General features: G+C 36.7%; 1 protein-coding gene and 1 non-coding gene across 2 annotated transcripts; one reads left to right on the top strand and one right to left on the bottom strand.

Annotated features, from left to right (window-relative positions):
* The first annotated feature begins 5,579 nt into the window (after positions 1 to 5,579).
* Trnaa-ugc (transfer RNA alanine (anticodon UGC)) lies at positions 5,580 to 5,651 on the top strand. The gene has a single exon. It is a non-coding gene; the product is annotated as a tRNA-Ala (tRNA).
* A 606-nt stretch (positions 5,652 to 6,257) lies between these two features.
* On the bottom strand, positions 6,258 to 20,389 carry LOC131936027 (sodium-coupled monocarboxylate transporter 1-like). The gene is made up of 16 exons (XM_059292841.1): positions 20,241 to 20,389; positions 18,736 to 19,084; positions 16,068 to 16,136; positions 15,294 to 15,345; positions 14,531 to 14,679; positions 13,609 to 13,682; positions 12,672 to 12,812; positions 11,465 to 11,594; positions 10,568 to 10,656; positions 10,256 to 10,368; positions 9,764 to 9,834; positions 9,116 to 9,202; positions 8,492 to 8,688; positions 8,219 to 8,319; positions 7,983 to 8,098; positions 6,258 to 6,639 (listed from the first exon to the last, which is right to left on the bottom strand). Exons 2-16 carry the CDS (start codon positions 19,072 to 19,074, stop codon positions 6,562 to 6,564), a joined length of 1,806 nt encoding a protein of 601 aa, XP_059148824.1. The 5' UTR covers positions 19,075 to 19,084; positions 20,241 to 20,389; the 3' UTR covers positions 6,258 to 6,561.
* Between the last annotated feature and the right edge of the window lie 374 nt (positions 20,390 to 20,763).

Raw genomic sequence — 20,763 nt, 5'->3', positions numbered from 1 at the left:
GATCTTCCTCTGTAACTATTTTATCGAGAGCCCATATATGGAAACTAACATGGATTTACTATACACTATACACTATACACTATACACTATACACTATACACTATACACTATACACTATACACTATACACTATACACTATACACTATACACTATACACTATACACTATACACTATACACTATACACTATACACTATACACTATACACTATACACTATACACTATACACTATACACTATACACTATACACTATACACTATACACCACTATACACTATACACTATACACCAGGGGCGGAACTACAGTGCCGCCAGACCCCGCAATGCGGGGGGGCCCACGACATTTAGGGGCCCATAGCCGACCATAATACATTTTTTATAGTAAAAAAAAAAATAATTTTCTTGGATTTTTGACTTGACTGTAAAAGCTTTTGTAAATAACAAACAGATCTACTACATTAGCGATGTTATACAGTAGATAACAAATGCTGTTTCGGAAAAAAATATATTCGTAGCTGTAATGTGAAAGATAGGCAAACGTTTAAAACACTTCAATGACTTATTTCCCTTTTTTAAATAGTTAAATAGGGGTGCTCATAAACTCCTTTTAATATATGTGTACTAAACAAATTAAAAAGCAATTACTTCTCTTTCTTATTATTTGAAAAAAATACATACTAAACATGACAGAGCATAAAAATGAAATATATTTAAAACAAATAATAAAACTACAAAAAACATTAAAAATAAACATAACACGAGAAACCATTACACCTACAAAGCTTTCATGTTTTATATTCTTTTGACCGGATAAAGGGTAAAGGGTAGGAAGTATTACATCGATCTAGTTCTAAACCTAAAAAAATAAATTTTTGAAGCAGACTAATGCAGTCACACACATTATTTGTTGTAATTTGTTTAAATTGAAACAAAAGACACTTTTTTTTTCAAAAAACGATCAAGCCATTAATGAGTATCTAATGTTTGTATTCTGTGTTTATATATATATATATATATATATATATATATATATATATATATATATATATATATATATATATATATATATATAGGAGGGGGCCCAAAAAATTTTTTGTGGGGTGGCCCTTTTTTTCTAGTTCCGCCACTGCTATACACCACTATACACTATACACTATACACTATACACTATACACTATACACTATACACTATACACCACTATACACTATACACCACTATACACTATACACTATACACTATACACCACTATACACTATACACTATACACCACTATACACTATACACTATACACTATACACTACACAATATACACTATACACCACTATACACTATACACTATACACTATACACCACTATACACTATACACCACTATACACTATACACTATACACTATACACCACTATACACTATACACTATACACTATACACCACTATACACTATACACTATACACTATACACTACTACACTACTACACTACTACACTATACACTATACACTATACACTATACACTATACACTATACACTATACACTATACACTATACACTATACACTATACACTATACACTATACACTATACACTATACACTATACACTATACACTATACACTATACACTATACACTATACACTATACACTATACAATATACACTATACACTATACACTATACACTATACACCACTATTCACTATACACTATACACTATACACTATACACTAAACACTATACACTACTACACTATACACTATACACTATACACTATACACTATACACTATACACTATACACTATACACTATACACTATACACTATACACTATACACTATACACTATACACTATACACTATACACTATACACTATACACTATACACTATACACTATACACTATACACTATACACTATACACTATACACTATACACTATACACTATACACTATACACTATACACTATACACTATACACTATACACTATACACTATACACTATACACTATACACTATACACTATACACTATACACTATACACTATACACTATACACTATACACTATACACTATACACTATACACTATACACTTTACACTATACACTATACATTATACACCACTATACACTATACACTATACACTATACACCACTATACACTATACACTATACACTATACACTATACACTATACACTATACACTATACACCACTATACACCACTATACACTATACACTATACACTATACACCACTATACACTATACACTATACACTATACACTATACACTATACACTACACAATATACACTATACACCACTATACACTATACACTATACACTATACACTATACACCACTATACACTATACACTATACACTATACACCACTATACACTATACACTATACACTATACACCACTATACACTATACACTATACACCACTATACACCACTATACACTATACACTATACACTATACACTATACACTATACACTATACACTATACACTATACACTATACACTATACACTATACACCATACACCATACACCATACACCATACACCATACACTATACACTATACACTATACACCACTATACAATTATACACTATACACTATACACCACTATACACTATACACTATGCTCTATACACTATACACTATACACCACTATACACTATACACTATACACTATACCCTATACCCCATACCCCATACCCCATACCCCATACCCCATACACCATACCCCATACCCTATACCCTATACCCTATACCCTATACCCTATACCCTATACCCTATACCCTATACCCTATACCCTATACCCTATACCCTATACCCTATACCCTATACCCTATACCCTATACCCTATACCCTATACCCTATACCCTATACCCTATACCCTATACCCTATACCCTATACCCTATACCCTATACCCTATACCCTATACCCTATACCCTATACCCTATACCCTATACCCTATACCCTATACCCTATACCCTATACCCTATACCCTATACCCTATACCCTATACCCTATACCCTATACCTTATACCCTATACCCTATACCCTATACCCTATACCCTAAACCCTAAACCCTATACCATATACCATATACCATATACCATATTCCATATACCATATACCACATACCATATACCATATACTATATACTATATACTATATATAAATACTAACCGCCTTAACACTGAGCCTTAGCAATCTTTTTTGATCCGACTCCAACAGCAACAGCGGCTAAAAATATTCATAAAAAATATCGTCCTCCCACAGATTTAAAAAATTTTAAAAAGGAAAATAACTTATTAAAACAAAAAAAAAAGACCTGACATCTGAGAGGATCTCGTTCTGTAGCATTCTACAGGCTAGAACACACACACATAAATGTGACTTTTTGACTCATTACTAAGCAGGCCAACATTAGGCCTAAAACTAAAGTACTTTTCCTTATAATATTTTAAATATGTTTCCTTATAATATTTTAAATATGTTTGTTGTTAGGACCCACGTACCACCACGCACTAGTCAAAATTATGACATATTATTTAGATCTAGATCAGGGGTCTCCAATCGGGGGCCAGAGTTTCTTCAAGGCATATCTTCGGTTTTATGGAGCGCCCCCCCCCCCCCAAAAAAAAAACGGTCCACCGCCCCCCCCCTTAAATTTATAGTTTATATAGAAATATATACAAATTTCAAGTGCCGCCCCCCCCCCCCCCGAGAAAAAAAATCTGAAAGAAACACTGTCGAGGGCCGACAACACACTCGAGGTCCAAGTTTGCTCACAAATTATTCTTCACGTATTCTATATCTATGGTTGAGCCCATGTGACCTTATTAAATTCGCCATCTGCTAATGTCCATATATTTAGCACTCAAACCTTGCTGATGAATAAATGAGTGCAGGAGCAATGGTTGTAGAATATTTTTCTCATTCACTTGTCCAACCAAGCCTTTCTTTATGCCACTAATGTACTTTTCCCCATCATCAGTCAATTGAGGTTAGTCCAGTACAATTTATAATCAGCAAATGTTTTCTTTAACTCATTGAATATATCCTCTCAGGTAACAGTGCCATACGTATTATGTAGGGAAGCCAGCTCTTGTGTTATGTTTATGTCTTCATCCACACCCCTAATGAACACAAACAGTTGAGAGGTGAAACAGCTGTCCGGCGACTTATCCATTGCAATTAAAAAATACAGAAACATGCTTGCATTTTTCGCTATTTGAGTCAAGATGTTTTCACATATGTCTACAAAACGGTATGCAAGGGTATTTGCACCCAAAGCTACATTTTCAAATTGTTTTGAATTTTCTGGGCAAAGTTCCTCAGCCACCTCTAACAGACATTTTTCCGTGGACAAAAAGATCTCCGCGGGCCGGATGAAAGGACCTTGCGGGCCGCATTCGGCCCGCGGACCGTAGTTTGGAGACCCCTGATCTAGATCATTCTTAAAACAAAATCTGTGTAAAAAGAAATTTGTAAACCTGTTTTGTCTATATAAAACCTATTCACTCAGTCACACTACAACTAGTTAATATGTCGACAATTTTTTTTTAGTTTTAAAAATTCGAAATAAAATTCTATTAGTAGGCTAATAACAATTGTCCTGTATCATCCCAAACCCATATAACACAATGGTCTATACATAGATAAACCAATGTTTTTACCCTTACTCAGTGGCTTCGCTAGGTCGGGAGTCACCCGGTGCGGCACTTCGTGGTGACACCACTGGCGTAGCGAGGGGGGGGGGAGGACATATGTCCCCGGGCGCCGGGAAGGGTCGCTACGCTTCTGGGTGACACCCCCCCAAGAAACAAGATATATATATATATATATATATATATATATATATATATATATATATATATATATATATATATATATATATATATATATATATATATATATATATATATATATATATATATGTGTGTGTGTGTGTGTGTGTTTGTATGCTTTAATCACTGCAGACTTAAGAGTAACGATGTTTATATCTTTATTCTGTTAATAATACAGTTGGATGTAGCATTGTTTTCTCTATAGTTAGCACGTTTACGTCTTGGTGTCAACCCCGCCCCCTTGTAATAATTGTCGATTTGTACATAAAAGACAATTGAACTTTAATTAATTATTACTGGAACTTGCAAGAAAGCATTTTTCTTCAGCACATTTCGCATTTTTTTCCCTTGGTGTCACCCCCTAAATGGTGTCATCCGGTGCGGTCCGCACCCCCCGTCCCGCCCTCGCTACGTCTCTGCACTTCCTCCATTACCTTTTAGTCTTTTAGCCTAAATATGTAGCCTACACAATCTCTATAATCACTAATCCTATTTTTTCGGATCTTATCTTCAAATTAATCTTTACCCTGACCCCAGGCCTAGCCGACTTTGATTTAACAATTGTTATGAAAGATGCTTTAGGAGGCCTATGTACTACAACACATGTTATGCCTTGAATACATTCGTTTTGCATGCTAGGCTGCCCCTCGTCTAAACATTAAAACAGATCTTAAACACTGAAATATTTTAGATTGCTATTGTGTTACACAAAGTAACGCCTTATTATCCTTCAGGGGATGTGGCTCAGTGGTAGAGCGTTCGCTTTGCATGTGAAAGGCCCCGGGTTCGATCCCCGGCATCTCCATTTTTTTTTCTTGACGTGTGTTATTATTCTTGATTTTCACACCGCGTTTACTTTTGCGACATGTAAGTAAGTCTTAAAGTATCCCCCCCCCCACAAACACACACAAATATGTCTGAAAGAAACCCTTGTCCCCGGTGATGGAAAATTATTTACCAAAGCGCAATTAGTTTAGTAAATTTCATTTTCACTGTTGGTGAACGACACAAAATAATAATAATAACACGGAGCACAGCTCATTGAAACGCGCTCAGTGAGTGCTCGTAAAGAAATACAAAATAATGACAAACTATCTCGATAAACAGTAAAAGCACTCATAATTGAACAATAGCGAATCCGGGTTCAAGTCAGTAGAACGTCCTTGAGTCCACCTAGCTCTGATAGGTACCTAAATCACGTTAAGGAAAGAAAGGTGGCTGGTCATAGTGCTTACCACACTATCCATACATTATGCTGAGGTCTCTGAAATGGATGAACTCTACTTCATCTGTCCCTTGTGTCTTGGACACGAACTGGGAAATATGATGATAATAAGACAATAAAAGAACAAATTGTGATCCATGATTTTATTGTATTAAAAAATCATTATTAGCAAAATCTAGCAGTTATGTGCATTTTATATAAAATATACATCTTTTTGTATTTTAACATGTGTGGTTTAATTTATCTAAGCTTCAACAATAGCTGAAAAGGCCGTATTGTGTTTTGCATGCTAGGCTGTCGCTCGTCAAAACATTAAAACAGATATTAAATACTGAAATATTTTAAGTTGCTATTGTCTTACACAAAGTAACGCGTCACAACTCATTAGGGGATGTTGCTCAGTGGTAGAGCGTTCGCTTTGAATATGAAAGGCCCCGGGTTCGATCCCCGGTATTCCATTTTTTTTTTCTCGATGTGTGGTTTAATTTATCTAAGCTTCAACAATAGCTGAAAAGGCAGTGGGTCCAGCTCTCTTGTGCGTGTTCCGTTTCTTCCCAGTTTTTGATTTCTGTGGAGAAATACACGTAAAGTCACAACTGCGGGAAAACTGTGATCTATTTTTGTAACGGTCGGACTAACCTCGCATTCGCTGGTTAGCACATGTATATTGTTGCGTGCTACAGACTCAAAATTAGATCATCCGCTTAACAGCAGATATGCTTGGCTTTAACCGCCTTCAAAATTGCGGCTTAATCTATTTTAAAACATGATTTCTTTCTAAAATATTGACTGAGCTCTGTTAACATGGAGTATGTTAATCGATTTCTATAACAATTTACAAAACCAGTGTAAACAAAACGCAAAATAACGGCTAAAAATAATTATCTTGCAATACTTTTTTGACATACAAAAGTGTGACTATACACCAGTGGCGTAGCGAGGTCGGGTGTCACCCGGTGCGGCACTTAATGGTGTCAGCCCCCAGAGGCGTAGCGACCCTTCCCGGGGCCAAACATTCAATTTACGATTTGCACCCCCCACCCCTCTTAAAAGATTATTTAACACTCGAATTAATCACTTAATTAGGTGGAATTATCATTTTTCTCTATATATTTCGCTATTTTTTGCCTTGGTGTCACCCCCCTAAATGGTGTCACCCTCCTAAATGGTGTCACCCGGTGCGGTCCGCACCCCCCCCCCCCACGCCTCTGACTATACACTATCTTAGCTGTTAGGCTACGGGTTTGTCCACGCTACCGCCCAGGCGCCCAAGGGCGTGCTGTATGAACGCTTTGTGTGTACGCTAATCACTCTCCGTAATGATGAGGGTCAAACATACCTCGGCTACCCCCCCCCCCTGATGTTAGGGGTTTGACTACCGTAGGGGCGCCGGGTACGGCCCTGGTTCAGTTTAATCATCGTGTGCTACCTTCTCCTTAGTGTAGAAAAGGAATGTATGCACAATAGTGGACGCCCCCGATTCGATTTAGTCAACGTTTATAGTAGCCCATCGTATCTATAGTGTTTCACACTCATCACATGAACAAGCACTAACATAACGCACAAACATCTCTCTCTCTCTCTCTCTCTCTCTCTCTCTCTCTCTCTCTCTCTATATATATATATATATATATATATATATATATATATATGTATAGCCTATATATAAATACATATAATTTATATATATATCACTAAATGACTATATATATATATATATATATATATATATATATATATATATATATATATATATATATAGCCTATACATATAGGCTATATATATATATATATATATATATATATATATATATATATATATATATATATATATATATATACAGGCCTATATTTCTTCAGTAGCTATATGTAACGTACTGGTACCATCGTAGTACATTGTATCTCCTTTACCCCACTATCACCATCACCGGGTTTAACCAATAGAGATAACGATCCGAATAGAGTTGCCAACTTGTGGAAAAATCTTAGCTGTAGTGATGGATCTACATCCACTTGTTTTGTAGCACCTGGCCAGATAAAACAACAGTAGAACGGGCTGAATATAATACTTCATTTAACACCCCGAGTCAAGACACAACTTTTGTGTAAATAAATATTTTAGAAGGGGTTAATAGGTCAACAATAACCTGTGACGTAGCTTACGACAAGTCCGATAACCACGCATGAAACTGTACCAAGAAACGGAAACCAAAGATAAGACAACCCATAGAGATTATCTATACCTGTCCTGTATAAAATAAAACAAAAATAAAACCCGTCTTTAGTTTTAAAACCTTAAAGCTATAAATTTGCAAAGCAATTGGTATCAAACAAAAATACTTTTTAATCTATAATTAATTAATACAAACTCATAAATTTAGACACTAAAAATTTAAGAAGGGTTTAAAATTGAAACCTACAAACTGTCGGTACTTGGCCGCGTCCAATTTGTGTAATCAAATGTGTCTGAAAACGAGAACGATTCTGACGTGTTTCCGGTTAGGTTACACCCTGCTGTCGTCACTGGTAGCTTGAAGTTGATTGGCTTAACGATATACGTCCCCACACTAAACCAAAGGGAGAAACCCAGCCCAAAAGCGCCACCTACAATTGCGCCCTGTATAAGGTAAAAAAATAAAAACGACAAATAAACGACTTTATTTATTTTATTTTTTTTGCAAAATATAGCGATGGTAATGAAAACATTTATATAAAGGCTTTACAGATAGATACTATGATATATTTCAAAACCTTGTTATATTTTAATATAGGTCTATTGTCTCAAATTTTCTCTATAATTATTTTATTTTACTTCTCCATATAAAAAAAAAGATTTACGCAAATTCGCCGACAAAATCTGTTTAGAAAAAATATCGAGAAGGCTTATATGTAAATTGATGGTATAACATATTCTATATATTTTATAGAGAAAAATTCAATTTCAGCGGCAAGACATAAATCTCCAAACTTTATATGAAATGATAGACAACTACCCAACGGACGAAATATTGTTAACTTTGGACATGACAAAGATGATGACTCACGACCCAGTTAGTGCTTGTGAAACAAGATCCAAGAACAAAGAGACCAATCAGGGGTGCCCCAGTGGCCCCATTTAACGACAACGAAGCCTGGAAATGTACACAATTAAGTATACACAATAATTTTTAAAAATGTCTAAAAAGCAAATGATCACAGAAGCAATAATTTATCGTGGAAAAAACCCTCCGAGCAGAGTTTCTTCCAGGCATCTCTTCGGGGGGGGGGGGGGGGTGGCAAAGCCCCCGCCTAAAAAATTCTACCGCCCCCCCCCCCCCCCCCCGAAGAAAGTCTACCGCCCCCCGTAAATTTCAAGTGCCCCCCCCCCCCCCCCCCCCGGAGAAAAAAAGAAAAAGTCTGGAAGAAACACTGCCTCCGGGGCAGAAAAGTATAGTTAACCACAAATTGAAAATTTAAAAAAAATATTTTTTTTAATTCTGCAAGTAAAAACATCAAGACCAGACGTCAACGAGTTCAACAGTTTCAGTAAGTTCGGCATACCAAGAGAAAACCAGCACAACCCCCTTTAAGTACGATATACGTCTTAATTTATCCTAAACACTGTACATAGTTTGTACACCGACAATAGGTCAACACATTTCAAGTGATTTTTACACTGAAAATGTACACGACAGAGGTGATGCATTAGTTACCTGTAAAACTGTGCCACCCAACTCCTTCACCAAGAAAGCGACTCCTATGCCAAGAGCCCCGTATGCGGCAGCTGAAGATATATTTAGCACGGTCGTTTTATTTAGTTTCCAAACGAATCCTATGTAATCTATATAATAATTAACTAAATTATTCTGTCCTCAAATCGAGATGGTATGTAAAGGGGGACAACAATATGAATACCGAACTACCGAAAAGACATGGGTAGATACTAGAAAAGGGAAACAAAATTTTTTTTTTCTGATTAAACAATATGTTTGGGCCATATTTAAAAAAAAATTCCTTACCCCTATATGCTTTGTTTCCAGTATGTGGTTTTTTTATAAAGAATATATTTGATTTTTCATATTTTCAATATGAAGAAATAAAAACAATTTAGAAAATCTATTTGCTCCAATAAATAAATAAATAAAATAATAACAAAATAATAATAAAAAATAACAATGAATTTATAAAACACGAAGCAGTCTCACCCAGACATTTGGTAATTTGTGTAGCTTTCTCGTCCTTAACATTCTTCAAACAGGGTTTTAAAAAATCTTCCCACGTGACAGCAGCCATAGAGTTGAGGGCAGAGGATATAGAACTGGGGTAGACAAGGGACATAATCTTCTTAAGGAGTTTAAGGGACATGACTTAGAAAGGGACATGACTTAAAAATAGCGTGCGACGAATTATTTGTTAAGAATATGTTATACACTAATCTTTGTTTTGAAAATATTTAACAAAGGTATCTTCAAACAATATGGATTAATATATTTAACCGAACATTTAAACTTAGAAACCTTAACGCGCCACTGAATATACTTGACACAAAAAGGCCAGGAAAGCCTGGCGTATTGCTGAATACGTCCATCACAAAATATGGAAGCAGCTGTAGAAAGAAAAGAAACAAACAGTTTTGCTAAATAAATTATATTTTATTAATAAAACCGTTTAGTTCATCTATTCTAAAACTGTTAGGGCTATTTGTATTTTTTTAGTGTAGCGCCTATTAATTTGAGAGATTTTTATTAATTTTAAGTTAGCAGTATGTAGGCCCACTGTCTTCAAATGTTTGGTAGCATGGAGGTTTTGATAGAGATCCCATCTTTCTCAAGGAACTAACCAAATGTTACATTATTAAAATGTTTAGCAGGTATATTAATTTTATGCTATATCATTTACTTGAAAAAAAAACTACCAATAAAGGCTGTTGAATTGTGTTATACAATTTAACTTCACGTTCTGATTGCAATTTCAATATTTTCTCAAATTAAACGATTATTGCCTTGAGACTGTTTAAAGAAATATCACCCCCAACCCCAATACTAGATGGAAAGTATTGGAAAGTAACAGAGGTGTAGCGAGGGGGGGGGGGCGGGGGGTGCGGACCGCACCGGGTGACACCATTTAGGGGGGTGACACCAAGGCAAAAAGTAGCAAAATATATAGAGAAAACTTTGTGGGAGGGGGGTGCAAATCAAAAGTTTGAGGGGGGGGGGGGGGGGGCAAATCGAAAGTATGAGGGGGGGGGGGGGTGCAAATCGAAAATTTGTCCCCGGGAAGGGTGACACCATTAAGTGCCGCACCGGGTGACCCCGACCTCGCTACACTACTGGAAAGTAACATTAATTAGATACACTTTTTTTTATCTTCAAAATACATATCTTTCAACCCATGCATTATAATTACTGTTTAACCTGATTCGCATTATTTATCTGGCCAAGTTTAATTGGGTCACAGTTAGCGTAGTAGGAGAACAAAACCTGACCGGTCATACTGCACAGCGTTATCATGATGATCATTCCGGGGATGTTCAGGAGGAGAGCACTGGGGGAAATATTTCTGAAATAATTGTTTCTCTAAAGCTATACTTCTTCAAATATTTGTGAAATAGTTGTTTCCTTAAAGTTCTAGATAAATTTAAAAAAAAAATTGGAGAAAAATGTATCTAGCTATGGCGTTTAGAGGAGAGCACTATGGAAAATAAGGTGTACTAGACGAAAAGAGTGACTTGATAAGATTTTTGAAAATCTAGTAAACTGCAATTTAACAATCTTTAACACACAAAAATGAGATAAAATATGTATTTTTTCAAAGCACCATGAAAAAACCACGCATTAAATTAATCCTCTTGTAGACTTTAACCATTTTGGTGCACGTTTTCAAAAATTGTAAGATACGAAATTGGCTATCTTACATCACACTTAAGCTAAACCCTTCCCCGTCTCCCTGGGCGAGGTTCTTGTGTAATAGATGCTTGGTCGGCTTGGACAGGGTTTGGTGGGGATTGGGGTTTAGAAGGAAAAGTTGCATATTAAAGCGTAGTTTTGGATGGTGTTCTGAACTCCATGTAGCTAGGTGAAGATAAAATTGAATTTTTTTAAGTGGCGCCGTGAAATCTTTCGGTTAAGGCGGTAGGCTCTGGTAAAAAAAAAACTTTTTTAAATACTAGAATTCAAACAATTTTTTTCTCTACAGCTTTTTAAGGTACATCTGAATATACGTTTCCACTTACAAAAAAAGATAGTGAGATACTTTTGATAACCATAACAACCGGCGGCAATCTTGAAAAACTAACCTCTTCGTAGGATTTCCACCATTTAAAAATATTAAATTTTATGCCCAATAAACAATGAATTCATAATGTTCTACAATATTTTGGGGTACTCAGCTAAACATTTTAAGTGCAGATCTTCAAACTAATTTCTTATGAATTTTCAAATTCTGGATCCTGTAAAAACACTAAATTTTGGGGAATAAGGGGGTCTTAAATTTAGTGTTTTTGATGGACTCAGTATTTAAGGAGGAAAAAGTTCATTATCATTGTCCAGAAATATTTTTTAAAATGCTGGCTTCAGCAAAATTAAATATGTTAAAACAAAAACCCCACTAGAATATACTTACATTTTGGCATCCGTTAAAGATTTAGCAGAAGAAAACCGTTGCACCATCTGTTGATCTATGGCATAGGGTGGAAGCCACACTATGACGATGGCAATAATCATTGACCAAAAAGTGTGTCGGACCCTGGGGTCGATATCGAAACTGTGGGGGTGGGAGGGGGCAGGGACAGTGTTAAAAAACAAACTTTTAATAAATAAACTGAAGTCTAAAAGTGCTTTCATATACATTTGTTATTGTATTTTATGATTTGAAAATACAAATTTGAAAAAAAAAACGACCGAAAGTGACATTCAAGTTAACCCTATCGACAGCTTAAAAGATTAATGTTGGTCCGAACAGAAAACTATTTTTTCCGTATCTCTTAATCTTAATATGCATTACTGATCGTTATATCTGAAAGGGGAGCCTTTACTTCATTTGTGTTCAAATTTTTGTTGCAAAATATCTAGATCTCAATCGAGTTTTTGCACCTCAATCAAAGATCTATGTCGCGTTTTTACATCTTCAACATATATAGAAGCATATTTTGTTTCTGCATTCCCAACCAGTCTTCTTTCTTCTTCTTTGTTCTTAATTTTTAGTGTTGGGAGGGATCTAGCCTTATCTGCCAGAGAGTTTGAACTCAAGACTTTTTTCGAATTTATCAACCATGAGCTTTGCCGACTCGACCATGCTTCCATCACAATTAACGATTACGTGACAACTGGTTATGCGCCATTAAGGCCATTGACTCCGATTTCAGCCTGCTTTTATTTTTGCCTTTGTTCAACCGAGAACAAACTACAAGACAGCAGTTGTTTGATTTTGGAGTTGTCTCTCCTAGAAGAGTGGCTGTCCCCAGCTAACGAGCCTCATCTGCCCGAGCAGTATCCGGACCTCTGTTATGGCTCATCACTGCTAATCATCACAATCAAACGACTGAATCACATGAACCTACTTGAAGAACTCGATCCTCTTGCCTTCATAGTTGATGTCCCAAACCTGGGAGCCTCCACCGGACACAAGAAAACCCTGAAAATAGAAAGTTGATGATGGTAAACTTGATTGAATCTTGATGGTTACATGAAGCAAAATGTTTGACTGAGCTATCTTAAGTCTGCCTGCCCCGCTAATTTAAAATAGAAACCTGCACTTGAACTGAGAGTACTGTGGCCTATAGATCTATCTGCTGACTTACAGCCCTATTCGATAACTTTGAGATTTATCAGCTAAATAACAAAAAAATGACACACCAGCAAAACAATCCATGGATTCACACATCTCATTAAAATATCTATAGCGCAACGGGAATACACATCAACACAGTTCGAAAAGGACACAAAGGCCACTGACCCTTTTATCTTAAGAAGCACTACCACCATTGCACAGTGACCCCTGACCCTCTTACCTTAATGAGCACGGCAGGACGACCCCTGACGCCCTTACCTTAATGAGCAAGACAGTATGACCCTGACCCCCTTACCTTAATGAGCACGATAGTGACCCCTGATCCCCTTACCTTAATGAGCACGACAGTATGACCCCTGTCCCCTTACCTTAATAAACACCATTACACAACGACCCCTAACCCCCTTACCTTAATGAGCACCGCCACCATTATACACTGACCCCTGACCCCTTTACCTTAATGAGCACCGCCACCATTACACAGTGACCCCTGACCCCCATACCTTAATGAGCACCGTCACCATTACACAGTGACCCCTGACCCCCCATACCTTAATGAGCACCGCCACCATTACACAGTGACCCCTGACCCCCTTACCTTAACTAGCACCGCCACCATTACACAGTGACCCCTGACCCCTTTACCTTAATGAGCACCGCCACCATTACACAGTGACCCCTGACCCCCTTACCTTAATAAGCACCGCCACCATCCCCGCCAACATGACCAGGGTTTGGAACACGTCTGTCCAGATGACGGCCTTCAACCCGCCGATGCTCGTGTAAAATGTGCAGACGACTCCAACCACGACAATCACAGCCCAGGTGGGAAACTCGGTCACTGGGCAAACAGTGTACACATTTAGTTTGGCCAATGTTCCAGGAGATCTTATTTAACAGAGTATTTCGTACACCGACCGGCCAATGCGCGTTCTGGCCGGAATATCCTGGCCAATGACCAATGGTGGTTATTATTGTGATGTTGTTTTAGTTATTATTAGTAATCCGTTTGCGATTTGGCTTCCCAATATTCCAAATTTTAAAAAAAATTTAAAAAAAACATTTCAGCCGGCCAATAGAAAAATATTGGCCAACGCGCTCATTGGCCGACTTCGTGCTTTGGCCATAACACACACACACACACGCACACGAATATATATATATATATATATATATATATATATATATATATATATATATATATATATATATATATATATATATATATATATATAATACATTATTTATATAATACACACACACATATATATATATATATATATATACATATGTATATATATATATATATATATATATATATATATATATATATATATATATATATATATATATATATATATATATATATATATATATATATATATATATATTTATATATAAAAGTGTATATATAAAATGTGATTAAAAAACTCGAAAGCCAAAGTAACTACTGACCTGCACTTAGCGCCGTGGAAGGACCGAAGAGAAAAATTCCCAAAGCAATGGTCTGATGACAAAAACTATTTAGCTCTATACTAAGACAAGGAGATGATCAGCGATTGTAAAGGAGATAACTTCATGATGAATAATGAGCTTCCCTCTACTTCTTTTTTTTTCTGTGTCGTTAATTAAGTTTATGTTGGAGGATTTAAACAAGTCTAACTTCGTGGATAAACTGGACTGTAGTCTTCAGAACTTCAGGTGCCCTATTTACTTTATCCTTGAGTGGGGTGTATAAGGGCCAGTGTTTGGATCGTGCCTGAATGTACAAGGAGCAGTCCTGTATTCTCGGGGGGAGGGGGGAGAGGGGGGGGGGGGTGTGGGCAAGCCACAAGGGCAAGTTTTGCCTGACCCAAAAAATGTGTAATGTATGTGGTAAGTAGTAAAGTTTCCCATTCAAACCTGACGGTCTATGGGGCAAGTGAAGTAGAGTTCAATTGTTTCTATGACCTCGGCATATGAAGAGATAGTGTGGTTAGCACTATGCCCAGCCGGTTTACTTTACGTGAGTTAGGTACTCATCAGAGTTGGGTGGACTCAGGGACGGTCTAGTGACTTGTATGTGGTAAGTATTTATAACTTTAAACCCAACCATAAAAAAACCAATCAAATGACTAAATAATAACAAACAACCAAAGCAATGATGAAAACAATCCACGAGATTGTTGTAAAGCTAAACGAATGAAATGATCAATCAGATAAACAACAAAGAAAGTAACGTTATCATACCGCTCTTAGGATATAGAGAAATGCACCAAACAGTCTCACAGCTTTTGACTTAAACCGTAGCTCTAGATACTGAGGAATAAATTTAGCCGTAAGATTTTTTTTTAAACATACTTTACTGTGTTAAAGAACAATAAAAACAAAATACAAAAACAATAACAACCAAAGTACTATGCTGTTGTGAGTTGTTTAGTTGTTAAATTTAAATAAACGAGCCGATCGCGGCATATCATACGCCGCTATTTAGTTGTTTTATTTTCTACTTTCCAGTAATTCATAATTTGTGAATTCGACAGTACCAATGCTGCCACGGAAAATATTTGCTTTAAAACCCTATCAGATGGTCTTTAAGGACGATACCCCCCTCCTTTCACCCTACCTTAACCCCCCCCCCCCCCTTAAAAGCAAACTCCTCTTAGTTACCTCCCCTAAGTTTAAAATCGTTTCAAACTACATTATCTGCCCCTAATAGCCGTCACTAAACCCGGCTCTACGATTGTAAACATTTAGCGTAAACCACAGCTCACCAGACCATGTAGGGGTGGGGGTGGTAGGGAGCGCGATTACAGCTTGGTGTTTTCTATTTTCTCCAAGAAGAGAATTATATATATAGATAGATGACTGTGATAACTATTTGAAGTGGATGGGATCATGGTTGTTTTGTAAACTCGAGTACGTTATCCAAACTCAGGAGTTCTGGGCAGAGGCGTCGCGATGGGGGGGGGGGGGGTGGGGGGGGCAGACCGCACTGGGTGACATCCAGCTGTATTTATAACCGAATATAGATAAATAGCGTTAGTATTATCAGGCTAGGCTTAAAGCTATCGCCGTGGGGGTTTGGTGGGTGTGGGTGACGGAGGGGGGGGGGGAAGTTACATCAACTCAACGTAACAAAATATGCCTGAGGAAAACGGTTTGGTTGAGAATCGTAATAACTTATGTTTGTGGGGGGGGGGGGGGGGGTAAAAACCTAAATTCATCCTGAAGAAAAAATATTTGAATACTTATTACACATGCGTATACACTTACTTACATGTGTATATGTTATATACCAATTTTAGTAGTTCGCTCGAGAATACACGGTCTGAACACTTTTCTCTTTGGGCAAGACATTTCCGGGGATGTGGTGATGCTTATTTTAAATTTCCGGCGGGTGGGTTGGGATGGGGGGGGGGAGGGGGAGTAGACACTGGATGAATTATATATTTCTATATTAATTAAACTTATATTTTCTATTTCGTCGCAGTGACTACTGAGAAATGCCCCAAAGAAATAGGCCTACTTACTGCAAGTGCAAATAAACCGGGAGTGATCTCCCCAAAACTTTCTCGAATATTCTTATATAACTTGGAATATAGACATGATTTTTAATTACTTAAACTTTTAATAAAATAATTTTAAAAAAAACATTTTAATAACAAGCTTTTATGTAATGATGCACTAAAAAGTAGAAAATAAATTATAGACTACTATTTAAATAACTAGAAAGAAAAGCGTGGGTCACTTTAGTATCTATTGGATACCTTTACTAATGTTAAGGAAGACACCCACGCTTTTCTTTATAGTTATTTGAATAGTAGTCTATAATTTATTTTCTACTTTTTAGTGCATTATTACACAAAAGCTTGATATTAAAACGTTTTTTTAAATTATTTTAGTACTTTACATGTTTTATTTACAATAGAGTTACATGACTAAAAAGCATTGCGCGCCTACTGAATGTGATGGCGCGCCTACTGAACGTGACGGCGCAGCTATTGAACGTGATGACGCGTGGTGTGTGGTTGGATAGACATGCCTACTAATTCGGTCCAAATTTTAATTAATTCATAAAAAATTAATTAAGCATCCAGTTAAGTCAAATTTAATGTCGCTATGCATTGTCTTCTTGTCTTGACCCACGTGCCAACTGTGAATCGTATCGGTCAAGTAGAGGTGTCCGAATTTTCACTGCTGCGTTTCGATCTAGACTGACGACAGACTGTCGACAGACAGAGGAAGTGAGTTAAATAAAAGCTTGTAAAAATAGAATAGAATCTCAGAGAAAAAAGAATTGCGCACCAAGCGAACGCCAAAACAAAATGTGCATAATAGTGCGCAATATTATTAGTATTTTATAAATTTACATGCGTTTTTTTTTTTGAGAAATAGGATATAGCGTAAATATGTACTTCCGGTCAACGGAAATTACTCAAAATTTGACAGAAGGTAGAGAATTAGATCTTTGACTTACATGTGAAGTTTCGTTTATCTATCCTAAATAGTACTCAATTTATAGGCTTTTAAAAAATTCAAAGTAGAAAAAGTACCACTTCCGGTTATCGGAAATCGCTCAAAAGTTGAAAGGACTCTACGATTTTGATAAAATACTTATATATGAAATTTCATCAACTTAGCTGTAACGGTACTCAAGTTATCGTGTTTACACACAGAAAGACAGACAGACAGACAGACACACACACACACACACACACACACACAGAGAGAGAGAGAGATAGACAGACACAGACATACGGACAAGATTGCAAAATTGTGTTTTTCCGTTTCAGTGAAATGTAAAACGTCGAGATTTGTAAAAATCTCGATTTTTTTTTTTGCACGATTAAAAGACTTTCTCTATACTTCGTACATACGAGAAAGTTTAAAAAATGCAATTAAACAACAAACTGACCTGAAAAACACTGACGACCTTGATCTTGAAGAACATGGGACCAAACAGCAACGCGCCGGATAAGGGCGCCAAGATGGCGCCGAATGTTGAAATCCAGTACATCGTCCCATACTGATAAATCTCTGCCGGCGTGCCCAGCAGCGTTGAGGCGGAGAAAAACGATGCCAGAACGGACAGGGCGATGGGCAGATACTTCATGCTCCTGTCTGCCATCAGGAACTGTTTGGTGCTGGTCTGGCCCTTGATGGCGTAGAATATTCCAATGGCCGCGGAGATCAGGAGGGTGGCGGAAAATACGATGTAGTCAGCCACAGAGAATCTACCCACGGCTTGCTTCATTGTTATGTAACTTGAGCAGGAAAAAAAAATGAATTAAAAACATAAAAATTCGAATGCAAAATAGGTATTGTATTTGCAGCCAGCTCTTCCCAGTTTCTGAGACTTTCAATGCAAAGATATTTGATGTGTGATTCATAATTTTGTTTCGCCTTTTTACATGAGCTGTGGGATGAGTTATCATTTTCTTATAATGTTACCTGATGTAGGTGTATGGTTTATCATTATGTTTAATGTGTCACATGCTGTAAATGAGTTCTAAAGAGCAATCAGTTTTTCTTTCAGACTTTTTTTTCTCCGGGGGGGGGGGGGGGCACTTAGAATTTTCGAGGGGGCGGACTAAAATTTTCGGGGGGGGGGGACATTTTTAATAGTATATATTTCCTATATAAATTCCATTTCGTTCGGAGGGGGGGGGGGGGGCGAAGAGATGCCTGGAAGAAACTCTGAGAGCAATACAAAAAATTCCTATTATTCTCTGTTTTCTGCTATTTACATTATAACCCCAGCAGTAATGATGAAGAAGTGAAGGAGGAGGGTTAGCTTAAGACAAAATGAATGCAAATAACAGCAGTGAGTTAATGCAATTAATTATAAAACAGATAGTGTTAATGAAGGGCGGTGATCAATAATACAAGTTGGATGCCGGAATGTTGGGACACTGTACCAGACAGGCATCGTGGCGAAGATAATTGAATTAACACACTTATGAGTACGCCCATAGGGGCGTACTCATAAGGGGGTGTTGGGGTGCGCACCGCACCGTGTGACACCCGACCTAGTGACGCCACGGAGTACCGGAACAGTTTACAGTTAGCGAAAGGGCGAAATGGTGCTCACTTGTTGATGTTTCGTGCTCCAATTTGTTAAAAGATGATTTTTCTATTTATGGAGAAATAATTAAACAGTTTTATTTTTAATTAATCATAAAGCTTTGCAGATTGTTTAAAATGAGGAAGAGAAAATCGATCTTTAATTAGCCGACTTGTATCCTATATGTTTTTTTGAAAATTTAAAAAAGTTTTATAATTATCCGATACTCAATCGAGTTGTATATTAATGTAAATATGTGTGCGTGTGTGCGTGCGTTAGATAAGAAGTGCACTATCCACAAAGCATTTAAATAACACAATCAATGATGTAGCGGTATATTGCAAAAATAATCTTACCTCGTTGTACTGTAAGGTTGATAGAAAAACTCTTTCGGCACAATTAAACAAAATGAAAAACAAACCCTAACGCGTTCTTATTGTATAATCCGTTTATTATCCCTGTTAATTATATAATTTTGAAAGATATTTCAAAGGTTTTGCAACAACATACATTTTAACAGATTAATTCTAAGTACTTTTAAATACATCCAAACTTTTAAAAATGGTCTTGGATTTTTTTGTGTTTAAAGCGTTTCACCCATGCGCTGTCACATTAATTCCATGCTTTAGGCCCTACATTCTCCGTAAAAAAAAGTTTAAAAAATAAAACAAAAAACAAACAAACCGGGAGTGATCTCCCCTAAACTTTCTCGAATACTGTTATATTAAAATAACATGGGATGGGAACTCGGGATATAGACATGAATTTTAATCCATTTTAAATACTTAAACATTTTAAAATAGAATAAAATCTCGTTGAAAAAATAATTTCACACCAGTGAACGCCAAATAAAATGTGCATAATAGTGCGGAATATTAT

The sequence above is a fragment of the Physella acuta genome, unplaced genomic scaffold (assembly GCF_028476545.2).
Source record: "Physella acuta isolate Inbredline_101_S28 unplaced genomic scaffold, ASM2847654v3 ptg000165l, whole genome shotgun sequence".
In the NCBI taxonomy this organism is placed as follows: domain Eukaryota; kingdom Metazoa; phylum Mollusca; class Gastropoda; family Physidae; genus Physella; species Physella acuta.
This window is presented reverse-complemented; position numbering and strand designations above follow the sequence as displayed.

What these genes read in the sequence shown, in the direction of transcription:
- LOC131936027 (XM_059292841.1), bottom strand. Translation starts at nt 19,074, where the DNA reads ATGAAGCAAGCCGTGGGTAGATTCTCTGTGGCTGACTACATCGTATTT. An exon ending in TGGTGGCGGTGCTTATTAAG is followed by an intron (nt 13,683 to 14,530) that starts GTAAGGGGGTCA and finishes TTCTATTTTCAG; the next exon opens with GGTTTTCTTGTGTCCGGTGG. An exon ending in CCGGTGATGGTGATAGTGGG is followed by an intron (nt 6,640 to 7,982) that starts GTAAAGGAGATA and finishes ATTTCTCCACAG; the next exon opens with AAATCAAAAACTGGGAAGAA.